Here is a 23,816-nt window from a genome sequence, read left to right as displayed (position 1 = left end):
AGGAAGCTGGGTGTGTTATTTTAAGAATCCTGGGTAGTTTGGCTTCATAAACATTGTGTATTCTCGAAAGAGTTATCATGAGGACCACCACGAGTAAGCATTTTAAAGTGTTACTCTGCTTGCATCCAGGATCCTAAAGCAGCACTGGAAGCCAGAGTTGCACATTACACCCTAAGCCAACATCTGATGCCCAAAGAGTGATGCTCTGCACCTCTCTTCTCTCCTTTCCCATACCCTTAGGCTTGCTTGACCCTGAGGTGGGCTTACTGTGCCAACTGGTCAGAAAAATACTTTTCTCTTTTTTTTTATCCCACCCCCATATATATTTCTGTCTGAACCTCTAAAGTCGCTTCACTGTGGAGAAGGGGCAAGATGATGATGATATAAGACAAGAGGTGCAGGACTTCCCTCTGGTTTGTTCTAGTCCAAAATTTGAGTAGTATCATGACAGACCAGTTGGTGATTTGAGTTCAGACTAAGAGGTGATCTTCCTTATTTTAGCCTCAAGTAGCTCCCCGTTCTCCTGCGCAAATGCTTGAACCAGGGCAGAAGAAAGGCTAGGACTGCTGCTTTCTAAAGCAACACCATGATGTAGAGCTACAGCTTCAATAGTTGTGGTTTGTTTCTGGCAAACTATCGATATCTTACTCTCATGCTCATGTTCAAAAGTTCGCCTCGGTTCATCTCATACCAAGAAATGCCTGATCAAGAGTGTGAAGCAGTTGTTCAACAGGGTGGAGAGTGATTGAATTGGCCTGGAAATCTGTGAGTCCTAAATCAGATTATTGCTGTCATCTGTATTTCAGGATGGCTGGTGGAGAAGGGGACTTGTGACCACTTGTAGCATCTTGGACAGGCTAACAGCTGCTTTTGGAGTGGTTGATAAATGTATACACGAAGTCTCTCAGTCTTATTGATCACCTCCAAGTTCAATCCTGGCTAATCCTGATTATTGAAGTTACCACCCAGCCATTCGGGCCATAATTTTCCAGCGTGACTAACGAGCCTGGATGCTTAACTTCAGGTGCCTTTAACCTCCTCCTCACAGTGTTTCAATTACATATGGAAAATCACCAGCCCTTTTTTTTTTTTTTTAATTATATATTTGTGGTTTAGAACACACCGAGAAGGTGTTTGAATGAACTTGCTGGCAATGTCAGTGGAAAAATTTGAGACACATGGAAGATGAGCTTTTTGATGGTGCTTTCTTACCAGCTCGCTTCCCATAGAAGGTGTCAGCTGGAAAACGTCAGGGTTTGGTGATAGATTGGTTGATCTCCTTTACACAGTGAAAGAGAAAGCTGTTAATGTATCGCCCTATTGGTAAACAAGTCGCAGCAGTGATCAGTTGTGTTCATATGGCAGAGAAATTATATCTATAATTATATAGAGAGAGCGTATATATATACACACACATATCTCTCTACAAAATCTGGCATTTTAAGCTCAAAATGTTTTGCAGGTATCTTAGTGTGTTCATTTTGCATTAGAGTATCAGGAAATTGGCCTGTAGGATATCAAGGTTGGATTTTGTCACTCTTCCCTTCATTTCCTTGATGGACTGCAAGCACAGTTTCTGTTTGGTTTGGGAAAAGGCCTTTGTTATTACGCGTTAAAGAGATAAAACCTGTATGGCATAAGAAATTCTCTTTTCACTTTTAACAGAAGTCAAAAGCTCCTCCTTGGTAGGATACAACAGGGGTGTTAAGCTCTTGACTCGATGATTTAAAATTTCCCCAAAATTTTCTTTGGCTTCATCTCGTGCTTTATCTAGACAAGAGGAAAATTATTCTGAAACTCTGCAGGAAGTTTTTTGGGATGTTTTTTCACTAAGAAGTTTTGTATGTTGGGTGGGAACGATCTTTTCCTTTCTTGCATTTGAAAGGCTTGTGTATAAATCCTTCAGCTCGGTATGCGTGTGGTTCCTAAGTTGCACGTGGAAGGAAAGATGGGTTGAAGATTTCAATGCTGCCACATTATTTCCTTTCATGAGTCCTAATTTTCCTTTAAACTCCTGATGTTTCACCTTCCACACTTGGATGCAAGGAGAGGAGAGCCCTGCTATGAGCAGAACAGTGCGTGAAAAAAACGCCTGATCTGCTGAGGGATCTTTATTTGGCCATTTTGCATTCCGTTAGAAATGAAATGCTCAAATTCTGTTTACAAAGAAAAGGGTTATGGAATAAATTTAGTTGTTGAAAATAGGCCTGTACGAGCGGCATGTAAACATCTGCTCATTCAGAATTTTATCTGTAATGGGCTTGCTCTGAGAGCTGATACTTTATCTGCCATAGCAAAGTCAATACCAAATACTAAATGCCAACTTCTTGCATTATTATAATAACTAGAGTTGGTTTCTCCAGGAACCGTTACCTGCCAGAGCTTGGTGCACTTAATCCGTTAGCCATCGCATTGGAGGTGAGAGCCGCTGACACATCCTGTTCACCACCTTCTGCAGGCCAGCGGGTCTGACTCTGCTTCCTCTCATACCTAAGAAACACTGGTTTATTCTTCGATCTGCAGGTCTTAGCCAGGTGGTTTTATCCTATCACCACCCTGTGACACTGGGAAATACTAATCCAGTTTCCAGAAGAGAGGCTGGAGCTGTGCTTAGGTTAAATCCCACCCAATAGGCAGGGTGAGTTTTTGGCAGGGCCAGGAGCTGAGCAGAGATCTCGTCTGTCCCGGTCTGTGCCGTGTTCTCTAGGACATCATCTGACTGTAAGTGCTTACGCTGCTGGCTCTGAAGCTATCAAGTGAAAAGTCTGGTAATGACCAAGCTGATGATGATTTTATTTTTACAGATATATTTATATACCTTTAAAAAATAGTTTTTCTTGCCTGAAGAATGCCTGTATGCAGGTTTTTATCTGTTTTTCCAGCCTTCACTTTCATCTGACCTGTCGTTGAGCAAGCAATGTGTGCAGCCACCTCTAATGAGAACATGACAGCACGGTACGGGTGATTGCACTTCTTTTTTCTGCAATAAAGGCAGAATTTCTGTTCCTTTGTACCCCTGCGTCAGTTTTAGGGACAAACAGTCCCTCGATCATCATGAACTTGGAAGTTCATTACTGAATTGTTGAGTATTGCTGTCCTGAAACTGAGCCTTGGCCAAATTAAGAATGTGTCTACTCCATAAGCCTTTGCTTTTGGAATCCTTGCTGTGCTACAGGAACTTGATGTACCAAGAAAGAAATTTTGTGCTTCTTTAGTGGTTTTTCCTTTAAAACGTGCAGGAGTTTCAGTTTCTTGCCTGAATTGTTCAGCTTAAGGTATTTTCCAGCATCTGAAGTGGTGACAGACCCCCTTGACTGGCATTTGGGATTCTAATGCTTAGTGTCCAGACCCCCGAGGAACTGTGTACTTAGCACATGCAGCTTTTCCAGCACCTCTGCGAGATTAAATTATCATCATTTGTCAGATGGGAAGACAGTGTAGTGTGACCTGCCTGAGATCACGCTGCAGACCCGTGTCGAGAGAGGAGTGCTTTCCTTCCTCCCTTAACTCAAAATCACCCTTTCATGAAAGTGAAGAACTTGCTGGTTCCATCCTCACATGCTCCGGTGGAGAAACGCTGCCTTAACCAACACTTTTCTCATCAGCAGCCTGTTAACAACCATCAGCTGGTTTTATTTCAGCAGCGGACAAATTATCCTCTGGGGCTGCGCTGTGACAGCTGAGCTCATCCCTCCTTTAAGCTGTGCGTCGGCTGAACCCGGGCTCTGGGCACGGGGCCGCCTGACATCCTAAACAATTGCTCTGTATAGCTTTAGGAACGCGAGCATTAATATTGATTCAGCACCGACTTCTCTTAACAACCCCCCCAAAAATAATGTATCTGTTATCTTGAGAAACCTCCCAAACAGCTTTGTCTGCTTTCATTACAGGAGAGAGTTATTAGGGCAGATGGCCGAGGTGATATCTGTTTGACCTGGAGATGCTAACTCAAGAGTCGGATCATTAATAAGGTGGCCAGAGATAGGGAGAGGTGGCAGTAAAGAGAGGTAAAAAGCAATCCCGTGCACATAGGATTGTGCGTCGGGAAGTGCCTGGTGGCGGAGGAGAGGGACAAAGGTGAAGAAGTGGCCGCGTGGTTTTAAATGCTCGTCGCCAAGTCAAAGCAGATTATGCTTAAAAGCTGGTGTTTTCCCCTGTTTGGTTCCTGCTCCGGTGTGAATCCTTCGGGAGGAAAACCAGCTCTTGAACACAGGGCAGAGATTTCCCTTTCTCTAATTAAACACCCCCCCCAAAAAGTGCTGTATTGTTTTCTGCCACGGCCACAGCTGCAGTGGCTCAGGTCTGAAAGCTGCTGCCTGGCAGAAAACCAGCCCTCGCTGTGGCCTTGTTCCAGGAGAAATTTGGGTTTCATTTGACCACGATAGGATTCCAGATTGTCATCTGAGCAGGTCTGCAAAGTGGTGAATGTGTGTCAGTAGTTAAGTGCTCATGAACTTCCTTAGTCCCTGGATTGTTCAGGACTGACCCAGGCAATTTTTTCCAGATGTTTTGGGGAATCCAAGTCCATATAAAAGGGATGGAAATGCTTCTGCTTCCTTACTAAGTTGTCTTTGTGGCTTGCAGGAATGTGCATGAAAGCTGGAGCCAAGACACCCCGATTCCTAGTCTCACCTCTACAAACTGCACTTTAACCTTTTCTGCCCTTCCCTGGCATCTCCACACAAGATCACAGAAACTCCGTGGGCCCGCTGCAAACTTTACTTGGCCTGATTAAAAAAAAATAAGCATTGCTCCTTTTTTTAGTGTACAGAAACTCCGCTCCCCGTTCTCCAGACCTCCTCTGAAATTGTTTTTTCGCCTTTGATCCAGCAGCTGCTAGTATTCTGCAATCCTGAGTAGGTAAAACATGAGACGCACCTTGGGATGGGAGGGAGTTACAAAAATATGAGTTATTGCAGTGTGCTTCCGTGAGACACAGGATAGCAGAGCAGCTGCTTAAGCGGACAGCAGGCAGAAATGTTTAGCAAATAAAGATTCTCCCCATAAATGTAGTTTTGTTACTGTTTGTTGCAGTAGTTTCTCATCCACTTTATTCACTTTTTATCCCTGTGATTTTATATTAAAATGGTTTATGTTGCTATCTCTAAAGTCTGCGTGACCAACCGCTGTCATTCCTCATGTTTGAATTTGGCTCCACTTTTCATCTCGTAGCCGAGGCAGAAGACTTCTCTAAATCCCCATTTTAGTGTTTGTTTCAAATTTTATCATTCTTTCAAACTTTAAATGAAAACAGACTCTCGGTGGCAAACCAGGTTGAATGGGCTTGGGAGGGAATTGCTCGGGAGCAACCAGTGCTGGATGACATCGTGACAAACGCTAATGCTTCATCCCGAGAACAGTTTTGAGCAGATGAAGGCAGCAGATTCCCGCAACAGCTTAAACAGAGATTGAAATGACTTCCATGATCTGGAAGCAGATTTTTTTTTCCCCCGTGGCAGGTGCAGGCTCAGTCCACGGTGATTTCTCAGTTATACACTAACTTTACAGTTTAAAAAATTTAATGTCAGTGCCCAGCCAGGCAAAACCTAACTCCCTAACAGTTCTGTTTTTCACGGAAGGCTAAGACTTTATCCTCGGGCAAAGTCTCCTCTCTGGGCTGGCTGCTGTAAATCCTCTGGGCCCTGGCAAAAGCCGGAGTTGCTAGCTCATTTTACTTAATTTGTGATGCTGGCAAGATTTGTGCTGCAGCCCAGGGCTCTTGACTCAACCCTCCTAAATCAGAACATTGACACATTGCAGCAGAGAAACACCAGCACAGAAAACCTGAAAACAAACGCCTCGAAAAGAGTTATTTCAGAAAGACGGTGGCTTGCAAAGCTTGAAATGGTGTTGGTGGAACATTATCGATTTCTCCGTGTTTGCTTCTTTAAACCCACCTGCTCATTAAGAAGTTGGGGTTTATCCGCTGTCATAATAAATGGTTTTTACTACGTATTTCATATGAGGATCTTAGGGCATTTGATATCTTTCTGCTGAAACCCCGCTGGACAAAATGTCACACATTTTTTGCAGGTGGGTAAACAGAGACGGGGGGTAGAGTGGAGGGAGGTTTTGTGCGCTGGAATGTTAACTGGCGGAGGTGAAATTACAACAAATATAAATGTGTCGGGTGAACGCCGGTGTGGACGGTCTTATTCCTGACTAAGAATCCTTTTTCCTGCTTGGATAATTCCATTTTGAGAGTGAGGAAGTGTATCCAAGAGGATCAAGTGCTTGGCTGTGCTTGGTGAGATCAGAGGTTCTCTTCTCAAACCGGCCGTGGAGATTTCAAGTGAATTTTCTCCTTTCTCTGCCCCCTAATGTCACATATGTAGGACTTCAGATGGTGTCATATGTCATTGCTATTAAACAAAACCCAAGAGCAATCGCACGGGTGATGTCCACGCTGGCTGGAACCGGTTGGTGCCTGATGTCCACACTGTCCACATTTCAGGTTTATCTTACTCTCAAAAGCTGGTTTTTTGGTCTCGTAGCCTGAACGCCCACTTGCAACAGGAGCACGTTAGGTGTATCCTCTGGCAACACGTCTTCCATTTTGGTTTCACTACAGCAGGAGGGCGGCATACACGCTCCAGGATTCCTCCATGATGCCATCGAAACAACCGAAAGCAAGAATGGTGGGGAGATGCATTTCAGGCACCTTCCTGATCCAAACCAACGTGCGCACAGGCAGTGATGGGCTGTTCCCATGTGTTCATGACAAATAGTGCCTGTATGCAGCAAGTTCTTAGGATGGTATCAGAGACAGAACTTGGCAGGTTGAATGGGGCTTAGTCCTCTGCTTTAACCTTCGGACTGTGCAGCTTCAGGAAAAACAGACCAGGCTTAGGAAAACATTTTCCTAGTAGTTAATCTGCAGTCAAAGTTGTGTGATCTGTAAGCAAGACAGCTAATTCCAGTGAATTTTACTTCAGTGCATGCTTCGCTGTCCACTTTGGTACAGAAAAAAAATGCCTCAACCTCTCTCCCTTCAATTAAAAGGAACGAAGTGGGTTTTTGGTATTGTCATCCCAGGGACTGCGGTAAGAAATAATCAGGACATTTTTAGGTAGAACTGACACTTTGGATCTGCTCCACAAGGTCTGCCGCTATTGGAGAGCTTTGCCCTCATATCCTTTGCTCACGAATTTGAGGTTACACCGCAATGAGGGCACCTGTCAGTTGTGATGGCAGCTGATGGGAGACAGAGGAGGAGACGCACTTTGCTTCCAAGTAGACCAGTAGAAGCTGTTAGGTGGCCGGTTTTCTCTTATGGTTATGTGAACATTTGCTCTGATGCTTTTTTGTGTCTGTAAAACACATTTTAATTATCCTAATGCTTTTTTTAAATGTTCTTTGTTACAGAAGAGGAAGAGGAACAGGTGCCTACTGATGGAGGTACATCTGCAGAGGCCATGCAGGTGCCGCTGGAAGAAGAGGGAGATATGGAAGAGGATGAGGCAATTAATGATGAGAACTACTTGAGCAAGAGACCTTTAGAAAGTCCTGATGCTGAGGAGTTTCCGCCTGTGAAACGGCCCAAACTATCTGTTTCCAAGGGGGACACCTTGGACGGAGCTTTGGAACCACGTGAGCCTCTTAGCTCAATAAATACTCAAAAAGTACCACCAATGCTTTCTCCAGTTCACGTTCAGGACAGTACAGACTTAGCCCCTCCTTCACCAGAACCACCGATGTTGGCTCCCATTGCAAAATCGCAGGTGCCAGCCCCCAAAACTGTAGAAGCAAAGCCGTTTGTACCCAAGACAAAGTCCAAATCGAGTTCTCCAGGACAGAAGACAAAATCACCTAAAACTACGCCCTCACCAGTGGTGACTGGAAGTCCCATACGTTCACCAAAAACTGGATCCAAAGAAAAAAAGTCACCAGGTCGTGCCAAGAGCCCCAAAAGTCCTAAAAGTCCAAAGGTTCCTGCTCATGTTCCCCCACCACCACCTGTCAAGCCTGAAACACCCAGTAGAACCCCTCTGGCTGCATTAAGTGACAAGATAGGAAAGGAAAACATTCAAGTAAAACAAGGGCAGACGCCACCTGAGCCTGCCACCAAGCCAAATATTGAAAACCAGACTAAGAAAGCACCAGTAATGGACAAGACCATCGATGATTCAATCGATGCTGTGATTGCTCGTGCATGTGCAGAACGAGAACCGGATCCCTTTGAGTTTTCCTCTGGTTCCGAATCAGAAGGGGAAATCTTCACCAGTCCTAAAAGACTTTCTGTTTCAGAGACTACGACGCCTAAACCTTCCATTGCTGCCAATACTGCAAATAAGGCAGGAGCAACTCCAATACCTCCTTCAGGAGGGACTTCAAGTTCAGACATTTCATGGACAATGGATGACTCAATTGATGAGGTCATTCGGAAGGCAAACATGGGGACACCTTCTAATCCACCTACCAACTTCCCTTATTTCTCCTCTCCTTCTGCTTCACCGCCAACTCCAGAACCTCTTCTCAAAGTCTATGAGGAGAAAACCAAGTTGGCTTCATCAGTAGAAGTGAAAAAGAAATTGAAAAAGGAGCTGAAGACAAAAATGAAGAAGAAAGAGAAACAGAAGGAAAAGGATAAAGAGAAAAACAAGGAGAAAAACAAGGAGAAGGAAAAGAACAAGGAGAAGGATAAAGACAAGGAAGGAAACAAGGAAGCAAAATTTCAGTGGAAGGAACTACTCAAAGACGATGATCTTGATCCCTATAAATTCAAACTAAAGGACTTTGAGGATGCTGACACAAAAGTAAAGTTGAAAGATGGCAATACCAAAAAAGAGAGAGAGAAACATAAAGATAAAAAGAAAGAGAAAGAGAAAGGCAAAAAAGACAAGGATAAGAAAGACAAAGAGAAACTTAAAGATAAAAGTAAAGAAGATAAGATAAAGGCGCCATCAGCACCTCTTGTGTTACCTCCCAAAGAAATGTCCTTGCCCTTGTTCAGCACACCAACTCCCATGAGGCTTCCCAGCATGTTACCTTCCTTGTCCCCGATGCTTCCTGAAAAACTGTTTGAGGACAAAGAGAAGCCGAAGGAGAAGAAAAAAGACAAAAAAGAGAAGAAGAAAAAGAAAGAAAGGGAGAAGGACAAAGAAAAGGAAAAGAAGGAGAAGGAAAAAGAGAGGAAAGAAAGAGAAAAGAAAGAGAAGGAAAAAGAGAAACACAAACATGAGAAGGTAAGCCGGGTAGACCTACTGAGATGGTGTGCGTGCTTGAAAAATGCACGTGGATTCCTGTATCCACTGCTGAGCGTCGTTTCAGGGCTTTGAGGAAACGTGCGATTACAGGTTTGGTATTTCTTAAAAGCAGCAGCTCCAAGGAAGACGTCCCCCAAGTTTCAGGGACTGTCCCACCCCTCTGGAGGACAGGACCCAATGGCAGTTCAGTTTGGTGTATCTGAAATGTGAGATTGTCCTTCTGCATTTCCTCAGTGCGCTTTTCGCTTTGAACAGCCGGGGCTCAGGCTCCACGACAGCACACACACAGCATGCGGCCGTAGCGCCACCAGGCACAAATCCGGGGCTGTAGATTTCCACTAGCAGGGCCAGCAGCCCTAACCTTTGCTTAGATACCTTCAGATTTCATTTCTAAAAATCTCCCGTGTCAAAGCTTGCAGAAGCCTGGAAGTGACCGGTTGGGCAGCAGGTAGGAGCAGATTGCCTTCGAACAGTTACCTCAGATGTTCAGAAGAGCTGCTGAATCCTCTCTTTGCAAGACCACCCCCTTGTTGTTCCAATTTGTGTGAAGTAAGAAAATTGTTGTCAAACTCTGGTCTAAGTGTTCAAATGTCCATTTTGAGTCGTTGAGAGAGAGAAGGGGAGAGCTGGTTTTCAAGTGGGTTGAGCTTCTTCCACTCGTGCAGTTCTTACTGATTTACATCAGCCACAGATAATTTCTTCTTCCTAGTATCACCTAATCTTGGAAATGTATTTAATATTTAAGAAATGAAACCAGAGTATTTGCATGTTATCAGATTTGAAATCCCTTTAGAAACAGCTCTCCTAATTCAGGGTTTGCTCTAATTTTTTGTCACTTCACCTTATAATATGCATTAAATTGTTAATATTAAATAAAAAGGAAGGAAAAAAAGAAGAAAAGAAAGAGATTGTCTTCCTGTGTGATAACCTTGGATATGGGATTGCCTAAATCTCTATCCTTAGCGTTAGGGAGCTCTGTTTAAGTTCTGGTTTTACCAAGATGCTCTTCACCTTCTGCCTTAAGGATAATTCTCAGTCCGTACAAGCTCAGATTTGGGACATTCCTCCCTTTCCTTTTTTGCCCGGACTTGAACCGAACTGCTGATTTCAAAACTCGACATAGTTTTGGTGTTGACAGATGTTTTTTCAGTGCAGAATCTGGGCGATCTGGAGCACTAACTGCTGTGGGTGAGCGGGTGATCGACAAGGTGCTGGTCCAGTTGTCCATTTAATGTGGTTTTAAACACAGCAACGCTTTAACAGATTCCTCATTTTCTGCCTGGGAATTTGTCGGTATTTCACTGAGAATTTCGCAGAGATTTCTTTTTAAGTTAAGTCTGTGTGTATATAAAATAGAGATGAGTTGCTTGTTTCTCATGCATTCAATTTTGCATTTCTTCTGCAAATTCCTGTGTCTAGTTGGCTTTAGCTCAATATAACTGATACACAAACAAATACAAACTGGTAAAGCTTCGCTGTAGACCGAACGTATAGATATTAGGAAAAAGAGTTCAACAGTCATAAAAACTTGGACAAATTAAATTGACAAACCTGTCCATTACCTCGGCAAAAAGTCCCTGTCAAAAGATAAACTTTAAAGCTAGAATGCATGAAAGAGTCCCCAGATAGAATTAAAATTTAAACTGATTCTTGATAGATAAGCTTTTTCTAAATCCACCTCTTTGCTGCAAGTCAGGATTTTAAAAATAAATTTCCCCTTTAAATCTCTTGAGCGATTTTCATTTTTTGCAAGGCCGCACTGCTGGTGTCCTGGAAAAATGGAGAGTTAGAGCTTTATCAGTTGGTGCCCTGAGGTATGTGGCAAAGAAGCTAAATCCTTGAAGATTAGCAAAAAAAATGCAGCACATGGCAATAAGGGGCTTATATGACTACTAGTATTAGTTCAGGTGAAAGAAGTATTGCTTATACATAAAACTGGACAAATCCACTGACAATGTATTTTTAGTTAGCTACAAAGGAGTCTTATATTGCCGGACTTTACCTCTTTGGTGATTTGGGAAGCTTAGTAATCCACTGTAAATGCTCTTCTGCTGGCCCCAATTCCCAGTATTACTCCAGAATGCTGCTCTTTCTTTTTAACCCCTAAAAGTACATGTTTCCTTAATTTAGCTTGGAGATCACACAATTACGTATTCAGGCAGCAGTCGTGCTGCAAGAGCAGATGGTCAAGTTACCGCTCGGACGCTTCGCCTTCCACAGCGCGTCTGCTTTGGAGGCGTAAGCACAACCTGAAAGATGAATTCATGGGCTAACAGCAGTGTCAGCTCTTGATGGCCAGGAGGAAATACCAGCTTTCTGTTTCTAATATTGCTGTTCTTAAACAAGAGGGTGACCGGACGGTAGCATTCCCGTTTGTGAGCAGTGTTGTAGTTATCACCTAAGTGTGTGTCCCGAGTTTTCCGTGTCATTTTGCCCCGAGCTGCTGGTACACAGAACAGCAGCCAGTACTCTGCACAAATAGCAGAAAGCAGAAGCCCAAGGCTGCGTGCTGGAAATGTTCGGTGGTGGCACCGAGGAAGAGGAGCTGTCGCGCAGGGCTTGCCTGCAGCCCTGTGCTCTGCAGTAGGTGTTGAGGTGCTGCCCGTGGAGCTATAGAAGGAGACAGTGAGCCAGGGCGCTGCCTTGTGCACGCTACCGGATTAAAAGCAAACAGAGGAAGGAGTTACACCCCACTTCTCCTCTGGAGATTACTGGGAGTGCTGGAGGAGGGACTGAGAAGCAGCTGCTGACCCAGTTTCAGCTAACCTTAATACACAGAGCTGTAAACTACAGTAGTTGAGGAACTGCTGCATGAGAAACAGAATCATCCTTGAGTCAGGGCAGGGCTTGCCAGAGCCGGCCCAAAGTAAAACTGCCCTTACTCATGAATCAAAACCCTGGCATCGATGTAGAGCAAGCTTAGGCTATGCAGGATATAACTGAACGCTCCTTAATTTTCCTCTCTGCTCCAGTCACACAAACCCTCCCCACAAGCCCATCTTGTAGAAAGATGCTTCCTGTCCTCTTGTATCAAAGGGTAAGATTTAGGATTGTCGTGGATTGGACTGTGATGTTGGTATCTGAGCATAAAGAAGTGGTTTATGTGCTTTTCCTCTGCCACATGAGCCCACGCCACCGTTGTTTAGCACATCTTGGTGGTACACAAATAACACAAAGGATCTGGGTACAAAGGAGGGATGACATGAGTGTCTTTCTGTGCTGTGTGCTGGAAGCTAAGCAGCAGTGCCTCTCCTAGGCAGGTTTGTATTCAGCACAGGCACTGCAGAAGATCACTGCCTGCAGAAAAAGAGGTAAAATAGTCCGTACAAAGCTGTGACCCTGAGCTGGCTGTACCCAGAGTTCAGTTCCACGCCTCTATCTGGTGAATGATGCTACAGGTTAAGATACCGGGAAGGCAGTTGAAAGACTTACCTCTGTGGCAGTGAAATTGTTGCAGGCATTAGGAGCTCCAGAGGTGAAAAAACTCTTGCATCTCTCCAGGGGATAGACATGAAAAATAGTGCAATATTTAACAAAAGTATAGAGAGAGGCCTGTGAAGTCGGCTAATACATGTCCACGGAGAGCTGTACCAAAAAGCACGGTTAGCTGTGTCCCAACAGCGATACTCCTCAGCTCAGGCTGCAGCCCGCCTCTCTCTGGAGCAGACATCTCCTCACGAGCAGCTCCGGATCTTTGGCCAAGGAGCGTGGCACAGGAGTTTGCCATTACCACTCCACAATGTAAGTCCTAACTGAGTCCTCCCGTTCTGGCCTGCTGCCTTGGTGGATCGTTTGCCCTCCTCTTTCTTTACAGAAGCTTTTTAAAGCAGGTTTCTCCCACCAAGAGTTGCTGGAGTTTCCATCTAGTCCAGACTAGATCTGTGCAGACTCTTTTTGTCTAAGTTTCTGGGGCAGATTCAGCTCGGTTGTTATTTTATTAAATACAATGATGCACGTGCTCAAAATGAGATCAGTCTCCCTCTCTTCCCGTATGTATACACATACATATAATGTATATACTCTTCTCTGTGTATACAGACAAGTTGAGCACCTTACACATGGAGAATCATTACAACATCAGCTGAGATGGTTCTGTACAGGGTTTGCAAAGCAGTAGCTCAATGGGAGTTGGTAATTCTGGCAGGTACTGGTTCAGAGAGTTTAAGGACACGTTCTAATGGTCTGAACTCCAGCAGATACTGAGCCATGAGAAAGCTCAGCCTAACTGCATCAAAAAGCAGTGGTTGTTACGCGGATAAGCACTTTCATAAAGCATTCAGTGTTGATGCTTGGGGTTTGTTTGCTTCCTCTGTGTCTGATTTTTATTCAAGAGGGTCACAGTCCGTGTACGTGATGAACCTGAGAAATAAATGATTTCAAATCTCAGAAAAAAGCACAAACACCAATGGGTGCCTCTCAAGTTTGAGGGTTAAGGTCAAAGCATTTCATGTCCTTGTTTAGAAACCTACTGGAGGGTTTTGTGACTCTAGAAAAATAATAAATCAGAAAAACTTGTCAACAAAGTGTATGAGCAGGTACAAATGCGGCGAAATTTCAAGTTGATTTTTTAGTCTAGAACTCGTATTTGTGATTGATTTACTGTGGCTGGGAGGTCCCACCAAACTGACTGTCCGTGGCAGAGCACAAAGTGCGAGAGAGCGCTCGGTGATCAGCCTGTCATAGGTCTGTCTCCTTAATTTGATCTACTCTGTTTGGTTACCTCCATCGATGCTTTCACATAATTCATGTATTTTGGGAGTCTGCTTGCAGTCTTTGACTGACAATTGTGTTTTCTTTTAAGATAAAGGTGGAACCAGTTGTTCCAGCTCCATCACCGGTTATTCCTCGGCTGACATTAAGAGTGGGCGCAGGCCAAGACAAGATGTAAGTACAAATAACTCCATCTGCAAGGTGCATGCTTACCACAGTTCATCCTCTGTCACTTGAGGTAGCTCTTGGTTTTGGTGGGAAACACTTAATAATCACTGGCAAATTACATACATATAGCTATGACGTTGTTTGACTGTTCTAGTGAAAAATCAAGTAGAACAGTTACCAATAGAAACTGTTTGGACATTTTGCCCTTTTTCTTCTACTCTTCAAGTGGGCCCCAGCATCTTCTCTCCACCCTACTGTGTTTCTCACTCCGTGCCTTTCAAGGGTGTGGATTACGAGACTCCGTCTAGACTCCTGGGACTCCTCCAGTGACATTTAGTGAGGTTTCCATAATGGATGGTTCTCCCTAGTGTAACCTACAACAAAGTTTAAGTTTCGTAACGCTTTTCAGCTAACAGTTGTTTTATGCTTTAAAACATAACAGTTGAAATTCCTTTATACGCGTCTGTGTTGTTATAACCGTTGATGCTTATTCGTGGCTGTACCTAGCGCATTTCAAATGTCGGTTCATTAGCTCCCTAATTATTGGGTGCTGTTGCACAAATAATAGTTACTTTGTACTGTCTGAGCATAAATAGGGTGATCCCTGTTCTGGGATCATACAGGTGGCTGGAGAGGCTGGGGAAACCACGCACCGCTGGGCTTTCTCAGCTGGTCCTGGGTTGTACATGAAGGGTTTCCTTTAAGCAGGTTTTTCGTGTTTTCAGTGGCACAGAAAGCACTTTCATGTCTGATGGTAAACAGGAGCACCAAAGAGATGTTTCTTTCCATTCATCACATTAAATATTGATAATGTACTTGTTTCTTTTTTATAGCCATTCGGAACTAAATCTCCTAATCACTGATTTTTCTGCTCTAAGTTAAATGACATCTTTGATTATTCTGTTTTTCTTGTGCTGTCGTACTCCCCCTCAGCAGGCAACTGGTTTGAAGTTGCTACTGGACTTCAGTCTTCTCTTGGTTTCTGTGGGACACTCCAAGTACCAGGGCTTTCTCCTGCTCTTCAGCCACTTCTATTTACTTCCTCTCACACTATTTAAATGTGATCTAAAATTGCTGTGCCTCAGATTGCTGTACGAAAGCTCCTGCTTTCTCAGAGCTGTTGTCTATCCTGTTCTGTAGTTTGGAAAGCGCACAGGTAGACAGACCATCCCTTTAAAGCCCAGAAATCTATTTTCCTCCTTGAGGAGCTATGGATACTTTTAAACTCCTCTTTTTCAAGGACAGTACAAGTGTTTGTATGGGGAAAATTGACATTTTCAAGGCAGACCTTCTAAAATACAGTTCTGAAGCCGTATTTTAGCACCGAAGAGGTGACTTTGCTTCTCACCGTATCTCACCCCAGTCTTTCTCATACACACATTTTGAAAAGGGACTTCAGCCTCCATTTGCTCGCCACAAATCATGTGGGTACATGATCGTCAGCTCTGCCAGCCTGTAGCAAGTCAGAAGTACTGACATCTTGTTTTATGGCCTTTTGGGAAGCTCGCTTCCATCCCGGTTTCCTTTGTGCATCTTTTGTGGCACACCTTGACCTCCAGCTGAGGACCTTGGTTGTTGTGGTCCTTAGCATGGCACAGCCTAGAGTTTAAACCCTGACTCCAGGATAGGACCTATGTAAAGCTGACTTAGCTCAAAGTTCCTGCACAAATTAAGAAGAAGAGTTGTTTGGGGGCTTTTGGAAGTACTTAGGTATCTATTCAACTGGAGGCTGGTTCCATAAAACGTTGTCTTTAATGCGAGTACTTACAGATCTTGGTGAGGCCATGAAGACTTTCAGGAGTCTGAAGAAGTGTCAGATCAATGATGCTTGAAATGGAGATTCGCATCACGCTGTAAACACAGCACAACAGCAGCTCATGTTCTCTCAAATAATGCAGCAGTGGGAGGAAAAGGCCTTTGCAGTGCAGCGAACAACAGTTTATTCTCTATCATTTCACTTCTTGGCTCCTCTGCTTGGACCAACATCCAGAGCAGTCATGGTGGGGCAGAGGCATCTCCTTCTTCCTTATTTCTGTGAGTACGAGTACATATTGCTCCTCGGTTCCAAGTGATACTGGCATTCAAGCCTGGCCGGTGTGCAAATACTCGTACAACACACGTCAGTTCAAAAGGGATGGCTGTCGAGAACGTTGGGTTAATAGCCATGAAAATGTATGGTCGCTGAAGGGTGGGTAAACCAACATTGGAAAAACTGTTCCACTTTCGGGGTTTTTGCGAGTGTTTTAACTGCCCAGTAAAACAAGAAGAAAGTAGATTATAATCAAAGCATTTCCATCTTCGTTGTAAACAACTGCAGCAATACTTGCATGGATGCCACATTAGTAGAAATTTACTGGATTCCATTCTAATGCAATTAGAGCTAATTTTGTTCTTTAAATGAATTAAAGGTCAGCTAGTAAATCTAGTTTATCTCAAGTCCAGGCTTCAATAAATTGTTTTATTTAATTTGTTGTAAAAGATCTTATCCTTAATGGGCCTAGCTCTTATTGGTTTGCTTGGGTTCTAAAATATTTATGGCCACCTTTTTAGATATGATTTGAATGATACGTTGGAAGGGTTTTTCACTGGGTTTTTTTTTTTTCCACTCCAATGTTATCAAGGTAGATTGCTAACCGAGTTAGTATAGGAAGGAACTAGAGATGCTATCTTCTTCTAAAAAAACAAAACAAAAAACCACAGCTAGTGTAGACTTTTAAATCTTAAATCAACTGCAAGCGATGAGCAGAATTTAATACTTTTATTGAATTACATCAGGGTTTGTTTTTGTCTAGTTATTTTTCCTAAGCACAATCATTTTTCATACTTCTAAGATTTTTAAAAGCATATCTGCTGGTGAGGTGTTGACATTCCAGTTACTACCACAGTTGGCATAAACAGCAAAAGTAGGTGTTGTAATTTTTGATACTTCAGATAAATTTATTCTGCATTTAAAGACCGTTTTTAAGAAAAAACACACGGCTTCTGACACTAACGCCAGACCGTGAAGCAGAGTACCACTCAGTGGCTGCTGTTTCAGTGCTGCTCAGTCTTAGAAGCAGGATATATATTTTTTGTGAAATAAGTAACTCCAAGGGAGTTGCCCCTTGTCTTCCATATTTTTAAACTGAGGGATCTCAATCTACTTAACTGAGTAGATCTCAGTTGTCTTTCTCCAAATACAGATCGCACACATGCTCAGGCACATATGAGTACGTGTCTATAAAAAATGTATATTAAATAACCTGTGGATTGTAAAATAAAGGATTAAGGGATAGAAAAACTGTTGTTATCCAGATATTTAATTGACCCCACTAAAGGTTTTTATGACTTGGCAGGATATTATCAGCCCAACTTGTGTTTGTTTGGAGGCTCACTCAACTGCGTGGTATCCCCACAACAAAAGCCACCGGCACAGCCAGCTGACATCCTTTGTAAGGAATCTCAAAATCAAGTGGCAATGTAGACCAAATTATTTTGTGACCAGTAGATGTGACCTCTCTGTGTTAAATTGGTGACCCAGAAGCATATTGTTGTGACTGAGAGAACAGGGGAACCTGTCCTGTCGCATTCTGTTTTATTTCACTGAGTTTCTGTGATCATCCGTCTAAGAAGTTCTACCACAGGAAGGTGCTCATAGCACATATTTTTTTAAGTCATCAAAATAGCGTGTGTCTGAAAAAGTGGAAGCCTGAAAGGACTCAGTGGTCTTAAAGGTCTCTTCCAACCAAAATGACTCTGTGATTCTGTGAAAAAGCTTGAGAAAATCTTCACGTTGAAGCTTTAACCCTGCCTGAAACACAGCTGGACTCTCGGAGTTTAGTATCCATAAATTTACATGGTTTGGGTCATCACTGCTCCTTCCTCAAGAATTGGTGATTTTAAGTACTACCACAGTTGGGCAACAGAATTGCGGTGGAACAGTTTGTATTCATAGTATAAAACTTTATTAGCTAACCTGCAGCACACTGAGTACCATCAAGCTTATTACAGGATAGTGTTCTCCAAGAAACAGAGGTCTACACGATGGATATCCTGTCTGCAACAAGCTTAATTTACATAGGGGTTGAGCTGCAAACTCTCCAGAGGCTGAATTTTCTTGGGAAAACTACTACGCACGCATATACAGTCAGACTTTAAAAAGGTAGTGGCACCAAGGGAGAAGAGGAAGGTATCAGCAAATCCATCAATAGCTTGTCATTGACCTGGATGAAGACAAGAAATTAGGCAGGGAATGTGCTGGCGTTCCCCTGCTATGCAGTTGCTGCTGTAACGTGAATGTGTGTTTTTCATCAACTGTTCGGACTCCCTGGGAGTTGTGGAAAAAAGCTAAACCTCTAAGACAGGACTTTGCCGTTAGCTTCAATTAAACTAGATTTCTACCCTACGTAGTTTCCAAGAATGCCTCTTATTTTTACAGTATCGTCTTTGGTGGGTATTCAGGAGCTTTAATTTTTAATAAGGTTGCTCTCGTACGGATAAATCAGACCGTGTGAAGAAACTTTTGAGCTTTGGGTACTGTTTGGAGAGCTCCTCAGACTTTGATAATTTAGATTACCGTCTTCATAGTGTTTGCTCACAATAGCTGAATAATGGGGTTCATTAACCTCCCCGTGTAGGCACAGCCAAACTGTTTGCCTCCAGCCTTGGCTCCCTATGTGTGGCTGGGGAGGAAAGGACTGGCTTTTTATTGACTTGTCAAGCCGTAGGTTTGCATTCCCGGCCACGTAGCTCATGACCCATTCCATTTATTTCACTGTTTTGTGGTGGGGAAACAGGTAAAGGAATCCTGCTGGAAGCCCCTCCTTCCGCACGTTTTTATGAATAAGAGCAGTGTTTGGAGCAGTTAAGGCAGCGTGACCAAATCCTCCGAAAGACGTAATGCAAGCAGCATGGGGCTATTGTGGGACACAGCTGTGGGCGGTGTTGGTTACCCTGCGAGATGTTGCTTATTCGACAGAAAGCTCTGGAGGAGAACTTCTGGTGGAATTAAAGAGGAGGGAAAAAGGGATACTTCGGGGAGAAGAACGTAGAAGGGCAAACTGCTGTTAGGGGAAATTAAACAACAGAGTGCAGCCAGCGAAAGCCTGTGTTTACTGTGGGACTAATGAGTGTGCCAATTATTTTACAGCATAGCCCTTAGCAGAGAAAGCCGGCGTTAACCGTGCGTCAACAGCATTAACGCTCTGGGTGTCAATCCAGCTTTTGTGGTACGATGGAAAAGAGCGTGTAATGGTTAAATCATTTTTGATATGATCAATAGACCACCTAAGTGAGGAGGCAGAGTAATGAAAGATGATCCTGCTCCTCTCCGAGGCTGCAGAGGTGTGCTTGAGGAATTCCAGTGATCTTCACAGCTTTCATAAATCTTGGCGTGTGTGTGTCTGTTCGTACACAGCCGCATTTTTCTGTTTTCTAGTCTTCTAAATTGCAAGAGCTGGAGGACTGGCTTTCAATGCCTGGTTAAATGCTGAGTGTGTTTTAATGAAGATATTGTCTCAGGTATGATTCACATCCCTTTCCCAATTTTAGTGTAACATACTGGCCCCGATCCTGCAGTAGAATCCCCATGTGTGGTCTTGCATCCATCCAAAAGTCTCACTCACTTCAGCGCAGGTTCCCCAGCCTTTCCCTTGCTGCAGGACTGTGGCTTCAACATAAAAAAAAGTGAAGAATGCCATAGCACTTTCACCAAAACAAGAAAATTACCATTTTTGTTTATATTTCTAGAGAAGATTTGGAAGAGTTTTTCTTCCTTGAGTGTGAGTTATTTCCAACTTCAGGTGTAGTTCTTTGCTTTTTCTTTCTTTTTTTTTTTTTAATTACTGAAGCCACTCTGTCTAATTATTCATCCTGTTTATGGTAGGTGGGAGGCTGTGGCAAATTATTTTCATTTTGCTGCTGGCCGCATTGGTTGATGACTCCGAAAGTGAGTCCATAAAAAGGCTTGAGTCACTAGAAAACAAAACAACTTACTGTGAGATTCTTTGATTTTGCTGCTTATTGCTCAAGAGTTTAAAAAAAAAAAACAGTATCCTGTATACCGCAATGAAAAAAAATACTTCAGGCAGGTTTAGACACTTAAGCGAATTGCTTGTGTAAATGGGCATGAGCAGCTGCCCTTATAAAGCACAACACAAACCGGTCCAATATGTCTGAAAGATTAGAAAGGCAGATGGGTATTTGTTTAAAAAATAGCCTTTGCCTCCACAGAAGGTGAGTGCAAGAGAAAGGTTCTGATTTGTTCTCGTCTTTGACAGAGGTGCTTCTTTTTCTTGAAGTTTTTGAACAAAAGTGAGGAAACCATATAGACCCAATGATTCAGGTTATAGTTCCTGGGAGCTGGATGTGGACAAGAAGGCGACAAGAAGTAACCACCCCTAGACACAAAAGAAGAAGATGGTCCTACATGCATTTAGTGCATTTGTCCTGTGAGCAACTTATCTGTAGCTGCACAGAGCCTCCAAGTTCAGGACTGACCAGCTCACGTGGTTCTTTCTTGGTTCTTTCAGTAACAAACAGGAAATTACAGTTTTAGAGCTTTCTAAACCCATGCTGGCATCATTTCTAGTAGTTCATAAAATTCATATTCTACAATGGCTCCCATTAAAGAGGGTAGGTGTAGGACTGGTTTATGGACAAGCTTCTAGATGCTGCATCCCCTACATTTCCCAAAACAAAAGATGATAAAGGGAAGTTTGCGAGGAACCCGTAAGAGAAAGTTTGCAAAGTGCTCGTTGGCATAAACATGTTCTACCAGCTTCGGGTTTTTGCTGTTGAGAGCTCAGCAGAAGGGGGTAATTCGAGGTGGTTTGCACACCAAAGCTCTGAGCAGCTTGTTATTGATAAGAGAGAAAAGAAGATGAAAGATACCAAGACGCCACGCTGCCAGCTCAGTTTTGTTTTGTCAGGCTGGCGATGAACCATCTGGAGATGTAAGTCAGAACGGTGAGAAAAGATGGGAGGGAGATCTGGGAATCATCAGCAGAAAGGTGGTTGTGGTTGTTGGGAGAAATATTCTGGTGTAACAGATATGGAGGGTGGAGACCAAGAGTTGTGGGAAAATAAACAGTAGAAACCTGTAATTGAATTTCAGGAGGGCAAATGTCAGTAAGGCAAAGGAGTTACCTAGAAATGTCAGCTGGACTGAAGACCTCATGGATTCAGAAGTGGTGATTTCTGCCTGTGGGAAGGGGATAACTTGTAGTGAAATGACTGCAGAGTGACTTGTATGAATAACTCCTTCCAAAAGGATGTTGGGAGCAAGTATCGTACCTCTAGGAGAAAAGGCCTTGGAGAAGAGGTTACATCTTCAAGGCAAAGGACTGGAGGTGACGTCAGGACCGGCAGAGGTCAAGCTGAATTAAATGTTGTGAAGGGTATTGAGCAAATAAGAAGCGAAGGGAAGAAGAAGGACCATGGAGATGAAGGCAGAAGAAGAGGGGTAATATAGGTATGAGCCAAGAACAGAGAGAATACTTTCCTTCTGATCCTATGGTCATTCTCTCCTTTACTGAGGACTAGGGCGAGATGGGTTACAGCAGTAGGTGGACAGTGGTGGAAATTACCGGAATGAATTGGGAAGCAAAATACAGGGACCTTTATGCACTGAAGTCAAGGGATGGGATAATCTTTCTCCCAGGCTCTAGAAGAACTAGAATTCACTAGGGTCGTGAATCTGCAGACACAGTGACAAGTAATTTTTAGTACATTTCTTGTTTTAAAATACGGTGTTTGTTAAATCTGGGTTTAGTACATAATAAATAGAAGCGCTGAAGAAGGGAAGAAAGGGGAAGTGATCTAGACACCCCGTGGCAGCAGTGCACTTAATTATCAATCAGACTTTGGAGGAAGGGCTGATTAAAGGCTTGGAAGTAACGAAATAAAACACAGAACGGAGGTAAACCATGCCAGCAGGCTTGATATTGATCTTTGATAAAGCAAGATTGATAAACCTAGAACTGATCTTCTAGGTTAGCCTAGTGCTAAGCGCAGGAGATGCAGCTGGCAACGGCTACTTTTTTTGCCATGCATCTTGGGTGTCTATTTCTACCACCAATGCTGAGAGCAGCCGCCTCCACGTCCCTCTGCAGAGCGATTTCTTCTGGGATGGGGAAGCAGTCACTGGGTGCAGGGTCAAATCGCTTCCCCTCTAAGGGAAAGTCTCAGCTGCGGTGGAGAAGAGGTGAGACACTCATGCTGAGCTGGAATAAAGTTGACAGCTGTCCTACTGTTGGAAGAAGGAACTCTCTCTTCTAGATGAATAAAAGATGGTGAATTCAAGCTGGATTTCAGGAAAACGTTTAATACAGTCACCCAGGATATTCACAGTGAAGCTGGCAAAGACGGGATTAGCAAAGGAACTGCTCAGCAGTCAGGAAGAAGCTCAAAGGACGATAGTAACTGAGAGTTGTAAGAGAGCTTATCTAACCAGAGAGGAGGTTACTGGTCAACATGTTGAACGATGTATTTCAGGACTGGTTTGATTTAATAATTTCATTTCAAGTGTTGTCACAGAAGGAGGTAGAACACTGATGCCTTTTGTTGGCAGTAGGGTCAAGCACCATGTCAGTAGAAATGAGGTTCTCATAATTGTCTGGAAAGAACTGGATCCCCTTGACTAGGAGGGGAAAATGGTTTTTAATTCAGTAAATGAAAAACTGTGCTTAAGGCTTTGCATTTGAATAGAAAGTTCAACCAGAAGTAGAGCCGATCAGTAGGTGTATCTCTATGGTAGGCACATTCAGTGGTTGAGGAGGGATCAGTAGCTGATCATGGAATGACAGAGTTGCCAGCATCATGCAAGTGTGACCGTAGCATGGTCTGCAGTTTTAGCAAAGGTGGTATAAGCGTCTGGGCCATCATATGAGAACCTGTTGATACTTCATCTGAAATGTTGTATTCAATTCTTGAAGGCAGTTTGTGCTCAGAAAGGGCGAATTGGGAAGAGCAGGTGCAGAGGAGGGCTTGGTGCGCTGGTAGGGGAGCACAGGGGAGTCTGTGCTATGGGAGGAGAGGAGAGGAGAGCAACTTGGTGTGTTTAGTCTAGCATTAGAAGAGGGGTTAAGATTGCTGGCTGCAAATACCTCGGGCAAGTGAACATTTGGGAAGGAGAAAGCAATTTAAGCTAAAGGACAATGTTGGCACAAAAACAAATGGGACTTAACTGGCTGTGAATGTAGGCTGGAAATTAGAAGAGGTTGCTGTGCCACCAGAGCAGTGAGATCCTGGAACAGGACAATGGTGGGACAAAAGGATTAACTGGTTTTAAGGTGAACGTCAGTGAACTTGTGAGTGGGATTAGGTGACAGGTTGCCTGCGAAATCACTACACTCATTTGCCCAAGAAGGGATGCTGGCTGTAGTGATGAAATGGAGAATGGGCTCTTGAGCTCCATGTGCACCATTGAAGGTCAACACACTTACATGGAAGTTGTGCCATTTGAATGGGACCAGGCAGCGTCCACAAAAATGGATGATGACCTGGAGTAAATGATCAAAGTTCTCCTCCCTTGATAGAGAAGAATGTCACATTGCAGGCAATTTATCGCATGAAAATATTTGTATTTTTTTCATTTCAAGTGTAAGTTCTGGAGTCTTTTCTCTCGCAGAATTGCTGGGGGCTCCACTGGAGATTTGACACATTTTGGCACTCTGCAAATCCACGAGATGGTCGTGGCATGTATTTGTGGAGCTTGTATTTGCCAATATGACTTCTTCACACGGAATAAAATAT

At 43.5% G+C, this 23,816-nt stretch overlaps 1 protein-coding gene across 1 annotated transcript in view; it reads left to right on the top strand.

The window, feature by feature from the left end:
- The window catches only part of TAF3 (TAF3 RNA polymerase II, TATA box binding protein (TBP)-associated factor, 140kDa), a 100,674-nt gene that overhangs the window by 66,693 nt on the left and 10,165 nt on the right, over positions 1–23,816 (top strand). Inside the window, exons 2-3 of the mRNA XM_010136502.1 lie at positions 7,366–9,185; positions 14,008–14,090. Of these exons, the coding sequence (XP_010134804.1) occupies positions 7,366–9,185; positions 14,008–14,090 (1,903 nt within the window). The remainder of the gene's footprint in view (positions 1–7,365; positions 9,186–14,007; positions 14,091–23,816) is intronic.

This window comes from Buceros rhinoceros, unplaced genomic scaffold, assembly GCF_000710305.1.
Source record: "Buceros rhinoceros silvestris isolate BGI_N320 unplaced genomic scaffold, ASM71030v1 scaffold4960, whole genome shotgun sequence".
Lineage (NCBI taxonomy): Eukaryota > Metazoa > Chordata > Aves > Bucerotiformes > Bucerotidae > Buceros > Buceros rhinoceros.
This window is presented reverse-complemented; position numbering and strand designations above follow the sequence as displayed.